This window comes from Fukomys damarensis, unplaced genomic scaffold (genome assembly GCF_012274545.1).
Source record: "Fukomys damarensis isolate Sample0158 unplaced genomic scaffold, DMR_v1.0_HiC HiC_scaffold_28, whole genome shotgun sequence".
Classification (NCBI taxonomy): Eukaryota; Metazoa; Chordata; class Mammalia; order Rodentia; family Bathyergidae; genus Fukomys; species Fukomys damarensis.
In genome coordinates this window covers 36,520,699-36,536,920 of record NW_022900940.1, presented here as the reverse complement: position 1 = coordinate 36,536,920, position 16,222 = coordinate 36,520,699, and the positions used below count along the sequence as shown (strand labels likewise).

Sequence of the window (16,222 nt, the reverse complement as noted above, 5' to 3'; positions counted from 1 at the left end):
AAAAAAAAAAAAAAAAAAAAAAAAGTAGTAACAACACAAGTAAAAATCAACTGCAGAATAATCTTAAGCAGGTTTGTACCCATTTGGCTCTAAAGTTAAATTACTGAGAAAATTTCAACTATAACCCAATTTTTCATTTAATAATTTACCCATACAAGTTTTTTTTAAAAGAGAGACCTATGATTTAATAATGGCTCTGGAACAAGTGTGACCTGGGGCCGGCCCTGGAGCCTGGATCTTCATTTTGTTAATGATAATCCCTGCCTCCTTGGGGGAAAAGAGAGAGCAAGAATAAATGGAGTTGAGGGGTGAGGATGGGTCCCAGGTTTAAAACACAGGGCACCCTGTTTCTACATAGTGAATTTAACAGTCAAATCGGTAGTATACCTTTTGACTCCAGGTCTAATTTCAAGATAACTAATTCACCTGTTTTCTCCCTAATCAAATCAGTATCCAAGTTCTGCAAACTCTTTTGACTTTTGAATCTCAACTATCTGTGAAACAAGGGATTGTGCAAAATAATCCCTGTGATTCACTTTCAGTTTTAACGTTCCATTCTACTTTGAAATACTCAGCATAAATTCAGTACCAACTGTGGTTTGTGCCATCTACTGGGGATGGAACTAGCTCTGCAAATAAGGGTGAGCGCTGTACTACTGAAAACTTCTGATATTTATTCTCAATTAAAATTTGGATATACAGGCTGAGCAGCCCTTAATCAAAATGGGTTAAAATGGGGCCAAAAATGTTTCAAATATTTTTTGAAATATTTACACATACTTTACAGGCTGAACATCTCAAATCTGAAAAATATGAAACACAAAACTTATTGTGCATCATGTCACACAGTTCACACAAGTTTTAGATTTCAGAGCATTTCAAATTTTGAACTTTTGGATTAGGGATGATCAACTTAATTATTAGTGTTTTACTACTTGCTATTCTGGCAATCTATTTCTAATATATATTTTAGAATTGCTCATATTACTTATACTTTTTTGACTTCCAAGATGTCTAGAAGGACCCTCTCCCACAATGGATACCAAATTAGCAGATGCTCTATAAACTGGTCTAATCAACTTTTAATTTAAAGAGTTGGTGGGAAATTTAAATTGACATAACACGAATGAACCAAAGAAATACCCACCAAACCAAAATTCGTTCTGGTTCAGGTTTCAAAATTTCTTCTGGTTCTTTACTCAACCACGTAAAGGAGTATTTTCATACAAGGCCAAAGCAGTTAAACCCAGGTATACAACCAAAATGTAACAAGTACACAGCCTAATTATTACCTATCTATTTACTTTTTAGAATTCTATTATCCCTAAATTATACAAATCTTTATTATTTGCTTAGCTTCTTGGGGTGGGTGTTTCAGTAAGGAACTTACATATAACTTTAAAGTTTGTCACATATGTAAAAGTCACAAAAAAAGCCTGACATTAAGCCATGAATTGACTTGGTAGGATCAAAAAGAGTGAAGAAAAAAAAAAAAAAAAAAAAAAGAAAAGGACTGTTTAAAAAATAACAGCCATCATTTATTATAATTTATTATTTCCATTTTTCAGATAAGGAAATTGGGTACATTCAGAGATCGAGTAAATTCCCAAAGATAACAAAAGTGGTAAAAGGAGAGGCCAGGATATGCCCCAATATTTCTGGTCAAAGAGCCTGTGCCCTTTACATTTTCTTTAGTGCCTCTTGTCTGCTTTACTTATTTTTTTCATTTCTAAGTAGAAACCCAAGGTTCTAGTTTAACAACAGTCTGGCCTTGGAATTTATTCCAATTCATTTTATAACAAACTCAAGTTAGTTTTATTTATTTTTCTTAAATCAGAGGCTAACTGCAAACTCTGAAAAGAAACAAAGTCTATGAACTTGAGTGGCAGCCACAGAAAACAAATCATGTGTCGTCTTTCCCTTTCCTGAGCCCCTTTAACTTTCCACTCTTCCACATCCCACTTTTTCCGTACTTACTTCCAATACAGATGTGGGAAACAGACCAAAATATAAACAAATTTATTAAAAGAGACAAGAGCCTAAATTTATGTCACTATAATCATACATTTACTCAGCAAGAACTAGTGTCCCATGATATCTGGTAATTCAGCCAACTTCAGAAAGAAAATAAAAAAAAAAAAAACTAAGGTCTATAATGAACACATATAGACCTTTTATCATTACTCTCTAAATAATACAGTACTACAGGTTATATATCTTTTCTAGTATACTAGGTATTATAAGTACTAGAGAGAAGATTTAAAGTACATCATTAGATAAGCTGAGTGTGTGGTGCACTCCCAGCACTGGGAGACAGGCAGGAGGATCACTGCAATTTCAAGGCCAAATTGGGTTACACAGTGAGTCAAGTGCCAGCCTGACCTATACAATAAGACCTTGTCTTAAAAAAAAAAAGGCCATCATATCTTTCCATGATAGTCCATGCTGTGTTTCCACGCTGTTTGTGTACTTTTATCTTTGCTCTTATACTCTTTTCTTATTTACTTGGCCCAAGCTCGCTCTATAGAGCCAGTTTCTCTCACACTTTTCACTTTTACTTTCTCAAATAAACTTTGAGATTCGTTCAATTCTTTGTTCAAGGAGAGAACTTGGAATCCAATTCCAGAAGGAGAGGTGAACTATCCAGAGCATGGTAATGTTTAGTTGGCAAGCCATTTTTTAAGAACAAGCTACCCAACAGCATTTCTGGTGATCAAGCCAAGAGGGTACATTTTGGCATGGCCAGCCAGAAAACAACATTTTGGAGATCCAGGCCAGGAGAGTAGAATACACTTTGGTGTGGCCAGGAATGAGAAAAAAGTTCAGGAGAGGAAGGTAAGGCCCAGCCAAGTTGGATAAAGTGTTTTGTTTCTCCCGCGAGGGTTTTTCTTCATTCTCTCTCCCTCTTTCTCTAAGCCTGGAATCTGGGGACTCTTCTCAAGATGCCAGGATGGGACTTCCTGGACCAATTATGGGGACAGGGGAAGGGAACCTAGGGTTTGTTTTTCTTTCTAGCTGCTTGTATTCATTCCATGGGGCCTTGTTTTCTGCACCTTTGTGGTACTTTGCTGCTCTTTTTTGAAATCAACCTGGTCTCCATGTACTCGAGTTTGTAAATTGCTTTCTCTTGGTCTATGTTTTAGTTGGAGGTGCCACCATATTACTCTGTCATATGGCCAGCTGCCATCTTGTCTTGTTGCACGACTAAGCCACCATCATCTTTTTTTTTCTCTCTCTCTTTTTTAAATAACTGGTCTTATAAGCTAATCCTCTTTTTTTTAAATGAATGTATGAATGTATGTATGCATGTATGTATGGTATGTATGTATGTATTGGTACCAAGGATCAAACTAAGGACCTTGCTCTTGCAAGGCAGGCAGTGGAACCACTGAGCTAAATCCCTGGCCCCAAGCCTCTGATTTTAAACAGCATATGGGCTTATGGAAAACCAGAGAAAGGAAACTTTTTCTTTCTTCCTGTAGGAAGGAAAACCTGTGTACTATCCCTCTAATAATTCATGCAGCCTTCTGCCTGTACAAAACCAAAGGATCTTGGCTGTGGTCTCAGACAGCTTTAAATATCCCAGGTAGAACACAAAGTAATGCTTCTCATTACCCTAATTCACAACTTATTTTGCCCCTAAGAGAGAAGTCTCAGGCCAAAAGCAAATACCCAAGTACAAGTCCCCTTTTCAGCTGCAGATGTCCAACAGTGCAAGGAACAACTAGGGCAACTATCAGAAGATCCTAGTAAGTTTGCTGATGGTTTTCAAATTTTGGCCCTTGCTTTCAATTTATCATGGCAAGATGTCCAATACATCTTGCTCACTTAATGTGCCCCAGATGAGGAACAAAGACTCCTACAAGAGGCTAGACATTACACAGATGAGTGATATGCCCTGAAAAGACAAAAAAAAAAAAAAAAAAAAAAAACACCCTGGAAAGGCAATTCTCCCTCAAACACAGCCAAACTGTGACTATAATACTCAGGAGGGTATAAGATGATGTCTAGTATGGTAGATGCTCTTACCATGGGGATGCAAAGGTGCATTAAAAAGTCTGTTAATTATGATAAAGAGGTCTTAGAGGGTCTTAAGAATGCACAGAAGAAAAATCCAGCTTTGTTTCATAACCTATTAGCAGAGGACTTCTGCAAGAATACTATGATAGATTCACCTTCCAGGGAGGAAGAGGCATTAATGGGACAACATTTCATCTGTCAGTCAGCCCCAAATATTTGGCATAATCTACAAAAACTTCAGATAGAGCCACTCAATTGCTGGCTTTTTCTGTATTCAACAGCTGGGAACTAGAAGAGGGACAAAAGACAAAGGCTAAGACTATAGCTGCCACAATTGGCAATGCTTTAAACCCACCAAGTCTTCTAGGGAAAAAAAACAGGGTCAGCCAAAGGAAGTGTTGAAGTGCAAGACTGGACACAGGGCACGAGATTGCATCAAGCCTCTGCCTGGGCCCTGATCCATATGTGAGGCAGGTAATGCGACTGACTCACAGCACTGCAGGTTTGACTATCCATGCTCCCAGAGAGGGGCTACACCAGCCAGAATCCTCATTTCCAGCTCTGACCGAAAAGGCCCAGAGAACCTGCAATGCCCTTGTTCATGGACATCATCTCCTCCAAGGATCCCTGGGTATACTGAGATGTCATGAATAAGCCAATTCAACTGCTTATGGATAGAAGGGCAGCTCATTCTGTTTTGTTTCCCTTCTCTGGAAAACTCTCTTCTAGGTCTATAGCCATATTTGGGGTTGATGGGACCCCCTAGGCAGACATTCTTTATTCCTGATCTGAAGTGTCACTTTGAAGGCCAAATGCTTAATCATGAGTTTCTAACTGTCCCACAATGCCCTGCTCCCTTGCTAGGAAAAGATTTACTAGCTAAACTGGGAGTAATTCTCAAATTCTGGCTAAGGCCAAAATGGATTTTACTTGTTGAGACTACACCAGGTCTCCTTGACAAAATTAGGCAACAAGTAATGAGATACCTGGTAGGGCAAATTCAGCTATGCCAGTAGCTACAAGACTAAAAGACCCTGGCTGGTTTCCTAATTGAAAACAATATCCAATCAAAGAAGAGACATATAAAGGTCTCCAGCATCTCTTAGATAAGTTTCTCAAATATGGCCTTCTAAGGTCCTGTCAGTCCCCTTGTAATATTCCCATTCCTGTAGCAAAGTCCTCAGGAGAATATCAGATGGTACAAGACCTCCGCCTCACTAATGAGGCTGTCATTCCAATCCATTCTCTAGTGACAGATCCATATAAAATTCTCTCTCAAATTCCAAGGGACACAAACTGGTTCTCAGTTTTAGATTTAAAAAATGCATTTTCTCCATCTTCCTACATCCAGACTCCCAATTTCTGCTTACCTCTGAAAGGGAAAATCCTATTTAAAGAGAAAACCAGCAATATACTTGGATAGTTCTCTCACAAGGGTTTAAAGACAGTTCTCACCTTTTTGCTTGGGCACTACAGAAAGACTTGAGGTACTTAAAGCTTAAACAAGGAACCATCCTATGTATGTAGGTAATAATCTAGTTTGAAGACCCAATCAGAAATTATCTAACTGTAATAAAACACTGTACAGAGGAGAACTTTCTAGCTAAGAAGGAATATAAAGACTCCTAAGAAAAAGGCTCAGCTATCCCTCAAAAATTTCAATACCCAGGATATATTCTTATACCTATGGAATAACAGCTGTCTAGGGACTGGATCCAGGCTATGGTCTTGGGCCTCTTGCCACCAAACAACAATGTTCATTTCTGGGGATGGCTGACTTTTAAGCATGGCCTTATTCAGACTCAAGTACTGAGAATACCTGACAAGAAAACCTTTGTCTTGCCAGGGACTTAGCTTAGTGGTTCCGCCTCCTGCCTCGCAAGCACAAGGACCCGAGTTCGATCCTGAGTACCAAAAAACAAACAACAAAACAAAACAAAAACCTTTCTTTCTCTCCATATCAGAAAGGGAAAGAACTGCTTTTGGGGTCATGACTCAAAAGCTAGGTCAAGAACCTTACCCAGTGGAATACTTTTCAAAGAAATTAAATGGAGTGGCTGTTATATGGCCACCTTGCCTGAGAGCAATAGCAGCTACAGATGTACTAACCGAACAAACTACAATTGTTGGGACAGATACTAGCAGTCCTGACACCCCATTAGGTCAGAACATTCTGGAGACAAAAGGTTACTTGTAGTCAAGAGGGGAAAGGATCGCTAAGTATCTTAGATACTCCTGAGATTATTACAAAAACTTGCATTACTATTAACTCTGCTTCTTTGATGCCTGCAGGCCCAGAAGTTATACACTCTTGTGAAGAGGTCATCTCTCAGGCATATGGCAAGTAGGCAGGGCATTAGTGATCTGCCCCTCCAAGACCCTAAAAAGGTGTGGTTTACTGATGGAAATAGCTTTGTTCAAGGACACTGAAAGTCAGGTTATACAGTTGTCAGCTCATAAAAAATCACTGAAGAGGTTCCTTCCTTCAGGAACCTGTGCTCTGAAGGTAGAGCTAAAAGCTCTTACTCAAGCATTGATATTGGGAAAAGGCAAGGGCCAGGGATTTAGCTCAGCGGTTCGGTGGCCTGCCTTGCAAGTGCAAGGACCCAAATTCAATCCCCGGTACATAAATACATAAATACATAAAGGCATGAAGACATAAATAAATAAAATATATTGGGAAAAGGCAGAAGGTTAAACATTTATACAGATTCCAAATATGACTTTCTGATACTACATGCCCATGCAGCCATCTAGAAGGAAAGAGGCTCACTGACAAATAAACAATCATCTATCAAGCACAGGCAGAAAATTCAGTAACTCCTAAAGGCAGTCCATCTTCCTAAGCAGGTGGCAGTCATGCATAGTAAAGCATACAAAACAGACAAGTCTGAAGTCTCCTTGGGAAATCAAAAGGTTGATAGGGAAGGCAGCCCTACACCCCTTAAGAATAAAATAACCTGGGGCTGGGGATTTAGCTCAATGGCACCGCACCTGCCTCATAAGCGCAAGGTCTTGAGTTTGATCCCCAGTACTGGGAGGTGTGGGGTGGGAGGTGTGGGAAGGATAACCCAAAAGGTAAAAAGCTATTCCTGTAGGCCTCTGGAAGACTTGAGATTCCTCTTCAAAAAGAAAACACCAGGGGCCAGGGATTTAGCTCAGTGGTTCTGCCACCTGCCTTGCAGGTGCAAGGTACAGAGTTCGATCCTTGGTACAGGAAAAAAAGAAAAAGAAAACACCAACACTGCTCCAAGGAATGTGGGAGTCTGACCTGCTCCTCACATTTGGGCTAGTAATGGTCAATTGTTATTAACACTTTTCTCATTTCCTGACAAGTTTTCCTTTATTCAAAGCAGCCAGTGAGCCCCAGCACCCCACAGTAGTTGGAGTGCACATCCTCAGTAGGTAGTCTACAGACTAGGTGGGAATGTGACTGACATAGATACATACAATCTTCTGATCAGTATAAAATCTTATTTTTTAATGAACAACTAAATTCATTTAAAACAAAATATTTTTCAAAATCAAGTTGAAAGTTTTTAGTGATTAATGTACCATGGTTAATTTTATACATTTTCCCAAATGCTTACTTATCTGATACTATCACAATCATGAGATACATCTATAATACTTAGAAATACCAGGAAGCCAATCTTTTATAGGTAACTAAAACATTCACTTTTTAGCATTCACTTCTTAAAGGATGGAATTAAGTTGATCTTGAGCATGTGAAGTTTCCCCAACCATATAATTAAATTTAAGAAGAGGATGGACCTCTCCAAGTTGAATTATATAAAATAATGTTTATGCCAAAAAGAAAACAAATAGAATTATATGTTAAACTACAACAGCAATAGCATTCAAAGTTCTAGACATTAAAATAAATGGAAATGTACTATTTCTAGCACAGTTACCTCTCAACACACAAAAGCAAAAGACAAAACTTACTTTTTGTATAATGATTATGGTAAGAATTCTGTGATTTAACAGCTTATACTGTATTAAAGAGAAAACATCTCACTTAGAAGGAAACCGAATATTTTTTAAGCTCCTCATCTAGTACTCTTTATCTAGTACAGTTCAGCTGAAAACTAATATGCAAACATCTATAGATGAACAGAAATGTTCAAGAAGTACATCAGAGATGAAGTAATTCATAAGGAACTAACAATGTTAGCTGGCTTCATGCCTAACTATATTTAATTCTATATTATGAAATTTGCCACAAAAACCATATTTAAAAATTTTATGAGGTTCTAATGCTAAAATTCCACGTGAGCTACTTTTCCCAGTTCTTCTTCGTCTAAGTAATATATCAAACAAAAAATACTACTTCTCCAATTTCATTATGCGTATGCAACCTGCCAACATAAGCGCAGTTAAACTCCACACCTTTCCCAATAAATATCATTAAAACAATCTGGTTGTAACATTTCTAAGCTGTTTGACTGCCTGTTTTAGGAATGCTGGCAGTCTGATCATAATAGGTGCTGTTTACTAACACAGTTCTAGCATTATTTTCTCTTTTTTTTTCTAGCATTATTTTCATAAGATATGAATGATGTAGAAGAAATTAAAAAATAAAGGACAATTTCTTAAAAACTGTGTTACAGATCCTCAAGTAAAATTACATAAAAGCTATTCAAAGACAGAAAGCCTGCTGGCATTAAGTTAAAAACATAGATATGGTCACACTATTTCTTAGTACTTCTACTGCTCCCCTTGGTCTGAGCCACCAAAACCACCCCGCTTTGGAGAACAGCAATCATTTCCCCAGGAACTCTGTTTAATAGGTCTCCTGTAAATACCTCTAAATGATACTTTGTAACATTTACCTCCTTCCCAAAATTCTGACCTACCTTTTCATATTCAACAGTACTTAACTATCTTTTAACATACAATAAAATCTATTCGCATTTTGTTGTCTGGTTTACCTTAGCAGTGTCTAAATTCCATAGGACAGCAATGTTTGTTTTGTTCTTTAATGTACTCTATACCCAGACCAAGATATGTGATCAGAATTTGAAGAGTAAATAAAAGTATGTTTCAGTTTATGAAAAAAAAAAAATGACCAGGTTATACAGTAAACAGTTAATTATGTTTGAGAAACATTATGTCAAGAATATTCACAATTTACTTTTGTTACACAGAGGTTACCATACCAGATAAAATAAGCAGTTCAATGATTTCTGCATCTCCAAGATAGGCGGCAGCATGTAATGGGGTTCTCTTTTCATTGTCCTATGTTAAGAAAGAAAGATGGAACATCAGTTTTAAAGTAAGGTTAGTTTTAATACAATTTAAGTGAAAAATCATTTAACTATCAATTGATTATTTCTACAACTCTAGTCTAGTCTACAAGTCCCATTAAGAAAATACAGGTATTTCCTTGCTAAGAGAAGAAAGGCTGTAAACAAATTCTGCCTTTAAAACAGAGGTTAACCTTAACTATTTAGAATATCTGAAGTACTAAAGGTGCCAAGTATCAAAGTTTTTGAGGACAAAATACCACAGTGGAAAATGTCAAATAAAGCTTTGTTTCATGCACAAATTATAAACACTGCAAAAAATGACCTCCATATTTTGTGTATAAGGCAGCGATGACAAAATTTTTAGAGCTTTCAGTAACAAATAGCTGGTAGCACAGTTGCCAGAGGCTTGTTACCACTGGGATACATGAAACATAAAAATGTTTAGACTTGGGTCCCTCCCAAAATATATCTCATTATGTATATGCAAATATTCCAAAATCTGAAACCTCCAGTCTCAAGCATCTTGGGTAAGAGATACTTAACCTGCACAAAGTACATCAAAGAGTAAAATAAAAATCTAGGTGACAAATAAATAGATACAAACTTTTTTAAAATAAAGAAAGAAACCTATATTGCTGATATACAGGGGCAAATTTCTTTTGCAAACTGCTCTTTTCATTTTGCCAACATTATTTCCCCAATTTTATACAGTTTAGAACTGTTGACTTAGTTTTATAAAACAAGCTTAACCAAAACATTTGCTTATTAAAATGTTTCCATAAGAGCACTCACAATGGCACAAAATGAAATATGTCTCTGGGTATTTGAAATTATCCTTTAAAGCAATCTTAAGGTTTTTCTTAATGTTCTTGCCAGTTTAATAGCTTTCATACCCAAAATATGTACGTTTTAATAAAATACATATTCTTCTAAAACTTCCTCCAGGAAAAGTAGCTGTATTTCCTGGACAGCTTCATGGACCTCTTCCCCTAAAGCAGCGTTCTCCACTTGCAGAAGCAAAGTTTTAAAGTAACAACACATTCAGGAATTTTAAACTAATACATTCCTTCTAACATTACACAGGGGTATTATTCAATTGGGTGCATTTGAAAAACTATTCACTTAGAAATATTTATTTAAAATTTACATCCAAAGTTTTGGATGAAAGCTTTTCTGTCTATTTAGTAGCTGTCTTCTATGATGTTCCTCTCCCCTTTGTCTACAGAAATAAAGTTTAACCACTCACTTAGTCATAGAGCAAGAGAGTATATTTCTAGCCTACTAAAAAGTTATGTTATTTACTTATAATTAGTGTGGACCAATGGCAGAAGTTAATGGGCATAACTTCCAGATCACACCCTAGAGCTAGATTAATATTTTCACACTTCCCACAGGATGGAAGGAAAATGTGAATTGAGATGTGAAATCGACATTGTAGATGTGGGCCAAAAGACCAGAAGACTGCCAAGAAACAAAATTCTAAATAATGAATAGAGCTGCCCCTCCACCAGATTGGACCATTGACATTCAGACTATTAGAGAGACATAATTTTATTACAGCAGACATTTTATTGGGGGTTTCCACCATTTTAGAACATTATTACAGCTTTTCAGATTTAAGATGATGAAAAACTTACTTCATTTTATAATAATTTTCTAATTTGATAATCTTTCAATTATTCTAAGAAAAGCTAGACGGTCTACTGAGAATTAGGAAAAAAAAAAAAGAGGGCACACATTATACCCACCCAAAAAAAGAGGTTTAGCTATCTACAGATGTATCTAGAAATATTACAAGGGAGGTTGATATAGTGGGATTAATGTTAAGTTGTTTAATAAGCTAAGAGTTTTTGTCTCTACAGTTAATTTTTACAAAGTCGTATTTTTCATTCCAACAGAATGCACAAGACAGAAATTACTCAACTAACAGTTGTTTAAAAAAGTGAACACAGAAACATCCAGTTAACATTACATTATCAAGGATCTATCCCCCTGCCCCTTCTTGGATTGAGCCCAGAGCCTTTACTCTTGAGTTATAGCCTCAGCCTCTTTTTATTTTGAAACAGGGTCTCACTAAATCCCTTAGTGTTTCTTTTGTTTTGGTTTTGGTTTTTTGAGATAGGGTCTGGCTTTGTAGTTCAGGCTGGCCCTGAACTCACTATGCAGTCCAGGCAGGCCTCGAACTTGTGGTGATCCTCTGGGATTACAGGCATGCACCACTATGCCTGGCACTATGTCACTTAGTTAACCAGGCTGGCCTCTAACTCTTGATTCGGCCTTCCACAGTATGGGGATTACAAACATGTACTACTAAGCTTGGAGTAGTCATCTAAAGGGGGGGGGGTTCTGCCTTTGTTTTTCAGTGTTACTAATTAACACAGCAAACTAATGTTCAAATAAGATTAGATTTCCTCAATTTGAGAAACGTGTCTGTTGCACAGAACAAACCACACAGTATAACAGCATTATAAAGTGAGTCATTTGTGTGAATGAGATGTCAGAATTCTATAATTCATGAACATACTTCTTGCTCTCTGTAACTGAAGAAAAAAGAGGAACTAGTTAATTTTTTCACAGAAAAAAATTTAGAGGCCATACCTTACTAGTTAAATACTAAAAACTACATGATAAAATATTTAAGATTCCTTTTTGCAAAATGTATTAAAAAAACTATTATTCCTTTATATGATGTAATTCCATCATATAAAATAGATTCCTACATGTATGCAAAATATATTATTTTATATATAAGAATATATATTGAAACACTGCGAAGCAAAACGATTAAAACAATTTAGATGCTTCTCATTGGTTATCTAAAATTATGTAACCCAAAAAGGTCTAATTCAACTGTTACTTCACAAACTCACATGACTAACCAGCATTCTTGGTTTCCTGAGTACAATAAATGGAGATTTTGGCACACTGAATATTTTAACAAGCAATTCACCACTAACAAACCCACTAACAAGCATTTTTGTTCACACCAGGGGTATGTGTTCATCAATGTTAAGATGTGCTTGTTATCTCAACAGTTTGTGCTAATTATGTGATTGTGGCTAAGACGGTTGAAACACTAAAGCAAATAGTAAAATCTTAGGGGTTTTGCCCCAAAATAGTTTTTTATTTTGACTGATGGATTGTAGTAGGTAGTGGGGACTGAACCCAGAACTTTGACACATGCTAGGCAAGCTGTCTAATACTAAGACACATCCTAAGCCTTTTTAAAATTGTTAATTTCAAGACAGGATCTCACTAAGTTTCCTAGACTGGACTCAAATCTGTGATCTTCCCTCCTCTGCCTCCTGAACAGCTGGGATTACAGGTCTGCATCACCACATCCAGCTCTAAAATGATTTCTTAATAGTCTGTTTTCTCAAATCATTGAAAGAAATTCACAATAGAAGGTACAGATAATGAATGCATTACCGATATGCTCTAAGGCAACACCAAACAATGGTCTTTATGATGAATGAAAATGTCTCGGCACAATTTTTGTGTTATTAGTATATGTTTGTAGAACATAATGTTTATATTCCTTGTGAAGTGTTGGTACATGTGATTACATAATACACCTTAACTCCTTTTTCATCCCTCTTCCCTGACCCCCTCATCTCTTGATCCCCTTCCCTTTTTTGGGTATTTCTTTGCAGTACATAATAGTTACATTCCTTGTGTGAAATTAGTACATGTATGTAACACATATTAACTCCTTTTTAAATTCCATTTCCCTCCCTCCCTCCTTCCTCCATCTCTTGATCACCTTCCCATTTGGCAAAGATCTATTCCTCTACTTCCTATTCTCTGCCTTTTACTTTGGTCTTTATTTATACTTTGGGTTTTTCATATAAGAGAAACTATGCAATATTTAAGCTTGTGTGTCTGGTTTATTTCACTATGGCTTCAAGGTGCATCCACTTCCCTACAAATGACCATGTTTTTATTTTTTTTATGGCTTTGGCTCAATAATAAAAAAGAACAAATCAGCTGGCGAATAGACACTGTTATACTAAAAAGGGTAGAGATCAATTTTCATGATTCCTAGCTAGTGCTTATTTATATATGAGAGGACTGCCAGTTGTACACCCATACAACAAAATAGTGTGCTTCCAATTTAAAATAAGATGCAAACTTCAATGGTCCTTTACCAATGGAACAATGCCTAATGCAGGGATTAGGGAAAGAGCTACCTTTAAGTGAAAGATCTATCTTTAGAGCCACTATTTACAAAAATATTCTACAGATGCTTACATCTGAATATGTATTAAGTCTCTTGAATAAAATTCAAAAAATAAATATGGTGACTGGGGGAAAAAGCTGGTCAATTAGAGTCTGAAGTATGAAAGTTATCCTGTACTGTTTGGAGTTCTTACCATGTATACATTTCAAAAAGGAAAAACAGGGATGGCAAGACAGCTGAATAGAGTTGTCTACTGTTCATCTCCTCCCAAGCCCTCACCCCGCTGAAACAGATTACAATAAACAAGTATTCTGACTGGAGTGATTGAGAAAGTACAATGCAGAGTAGTAGGGAAATACTGTATAAAGCATGAAAACCCAAAACAGAACTACAGAAAGCTAAATGAAGTATCCTATCTCTGCAAAATTATCTCCTCTGCCAAAATCAGCTGGGAGTGAAGATTCACTTCTTATGGGTGAATGGTAAGTTGAAGACCCTGAGACCCCAATGCCAATGCAGTCCTGTAGCCCTCCCAGACCCTGAACAAACTGGAGAATTGCCTGCAGTTCTTGAGCCTGTATTATCTCAGAGTAGGAGCCTATTTTGCACATCCCCTACCACTGCGATAAGCTGCTCTGGTTTGGTTCCATCTTGAAACTGGACCTGCTGGTAGGGTATGTCCCACCCTGGGGGCTAGGAGCCAGAGACTGTCATCATTCCAACATGATCATATGGGTGGCTGTGGCACCATAATCCTAGCTGCTTAGATCCAAGGTTGGCAAAAGAGTTGAGACTCTAGCTTCCAACCCTATGCAGTGCCCTATCCTCCAGGTATTAGGCAGGCATGCAGAGTGGAAGTCAAAGTACAACAGTGGCGTATAAACTCCTTGCCTGGTCTGAGAGCTCACTGCACAGAAAGCTGGGTTACAGCACCCACATACACCAGAGCCTAGCCTGAACCAAAGGCAGCAATGGCCTCAATGAAACTGGCTACCACCACATTTACAAGCATCTGTATCCTAAGCTATCGATATTAACTATAAACATCGCTGGCAAGAACTACAATCGAAGAGACAACAATACCAAACCAAGCCCAACCGGAATCAAAGCTTGTACATCATATCAAACCAGCATGCTAGCACTCATTCACAGGGGGAAAAAAAACCCTCCTACTGTAGGATTAGAAACAAACAAAAATCTCAAAAACAGAAAAGGTAATTGTTGGAAGAGACTCTGTATCTATCTCCTTTATTACCTGAAACTTTGGGTCAAAACCCTACTCAGTTCTGCTGCCAGCAGGTTAATTTATTAGAGATATTTTAGAGGGTCCTAAAATCCTGAAATTCAAGGTTTAATGGTGCTTAATTTACCCAAACCATCTCATCCCTCTTCAAGACTGAGACCAAAGTAAAAGATTTGTGGACATTCAACTACCAACTTTTATCCCTTGAATAAACACTTTTGAAGTCAACAGTAACTACTTCAAACTTTCAAGTCACCCTGAGTTCCAGCAGAGCCTCTGCAAAACTGAGGCTGTCCCTCATAAGCAGAAGCAGTCATGAGAACCAGACTGCCTTTGCAGCCATAAGGACTTCTCTATACCTGCAAAATCAGAACTGAGATAATGATCAACCAGACCCTAGCCCACCCAGAAACTCCATAAAAATTGCTTCTTCCTTCATTGATTTAATGGCCCAGACTGATCTTTCTCACAGCTTTGCCCCTTTAGCTCCTTAGGCTGAAGGCCTTCCTACTGGCACTTACTTTCCAAGTTAAAAGTCTTTGTAAATTTGTGCTCTGCTTCAGTTTTAATTTCCATTATCCCTGAAGCAAGGTCCCACACTAGCTGGTGACAGTGGGGTGTAAAGTTGGGATCATAAGGGGCAACTGTGAGGTGCTGACAATGTTCTGTTTCTTGATATGGACAGTGGCTAAATAATTCATTATATTATATATTTGTTTTATATAAGTGTGCAACCTCTTAAAGTTTAAAAAAGGATAAAAGAAAGGAAAAGGAAAAAGGTGTCAGACAAAAACATCAATTAAAAACACATTCAGGGCCTGGAAGCAGCTCAGTGGCGCCACCTGCCTAGCAAGCACAAGGTCCTGAGTTCAAATCTGATAGTGAAAGAAAAGAAAAACAAAACCAAAAAACAAAAAACAGACCCCACCACCACCACCACACATCCAGCCTGGCACCATGGTGTGGGTGTGTAATCTCAGCTACCGGGCAGGTTGAGCCAAGAGAACTGTGAACTCAGAGGCAGCCTGGGCAATTTATCCAGGACCCCATTCTATACAATTAAACAAACCACATCTAAACTAAGCGTGAAAATGTATCAAAGTATTTGCAAAAGACACAGGCTCTGAATAGTATTTCCAGTTTAAGAATAGCTTCCTTTATTGGTCTGAGGAGGTCTATTTTCTCCAAATAATATTCAAAATGAAAATTAAAACTCACAAGAAAATTGAAAAAGCTACTCACCTGCTGCACCCATGCTCAACACAACCACCACCTCAATTTTACAGAGAAATTAACAAACATAAATCAGGCATGGTGATTCATGCCTGTAATCCAGCACTTAGGGAGGCAGAGGCAGGAGGATTGTGAATCAGAGCGCAGCCCAGGCAACTTAGTACAACCTGTCTCAAAAGAAAAAGTTGAGGCCGGGGATTTAGCTCAGCGGTTCAGTGGCCTGCCTTGCAAGTGCAAGGATCTGAGTTCAATCCCCGGTAAAAAAAAAAAAAAAAAAAAAAAAAAAAAAAAAAA

The 16,222-nt window shown here is 37.6% G+C and overlaps 1 protein-coding gene across 2 annotated transcripts in view; it reads right to left on the bottom strand.

The window, feature by feature from the left end:
• Ankrd28 (ankyrin repeat domain 28) overlaps positions 1-16,222 on the bottom strand; it is a 122,751-nt gene that overhangs the window by 65,595 nt on the left and 40,934 nt on the right. For both annotated transcript variants that reach the window (XM_010612769.1, XM_010612766.3), the window contains one exon: positions 9,183-9,261. In XM_010612769.1, coding sequence (XP_010611071.1) covers positions 9,183-9,261 — 79 coding nt within the window. The remainder of the gene's footprint in view (positions 1-9,182; positions 9,262-16,222) is intronic.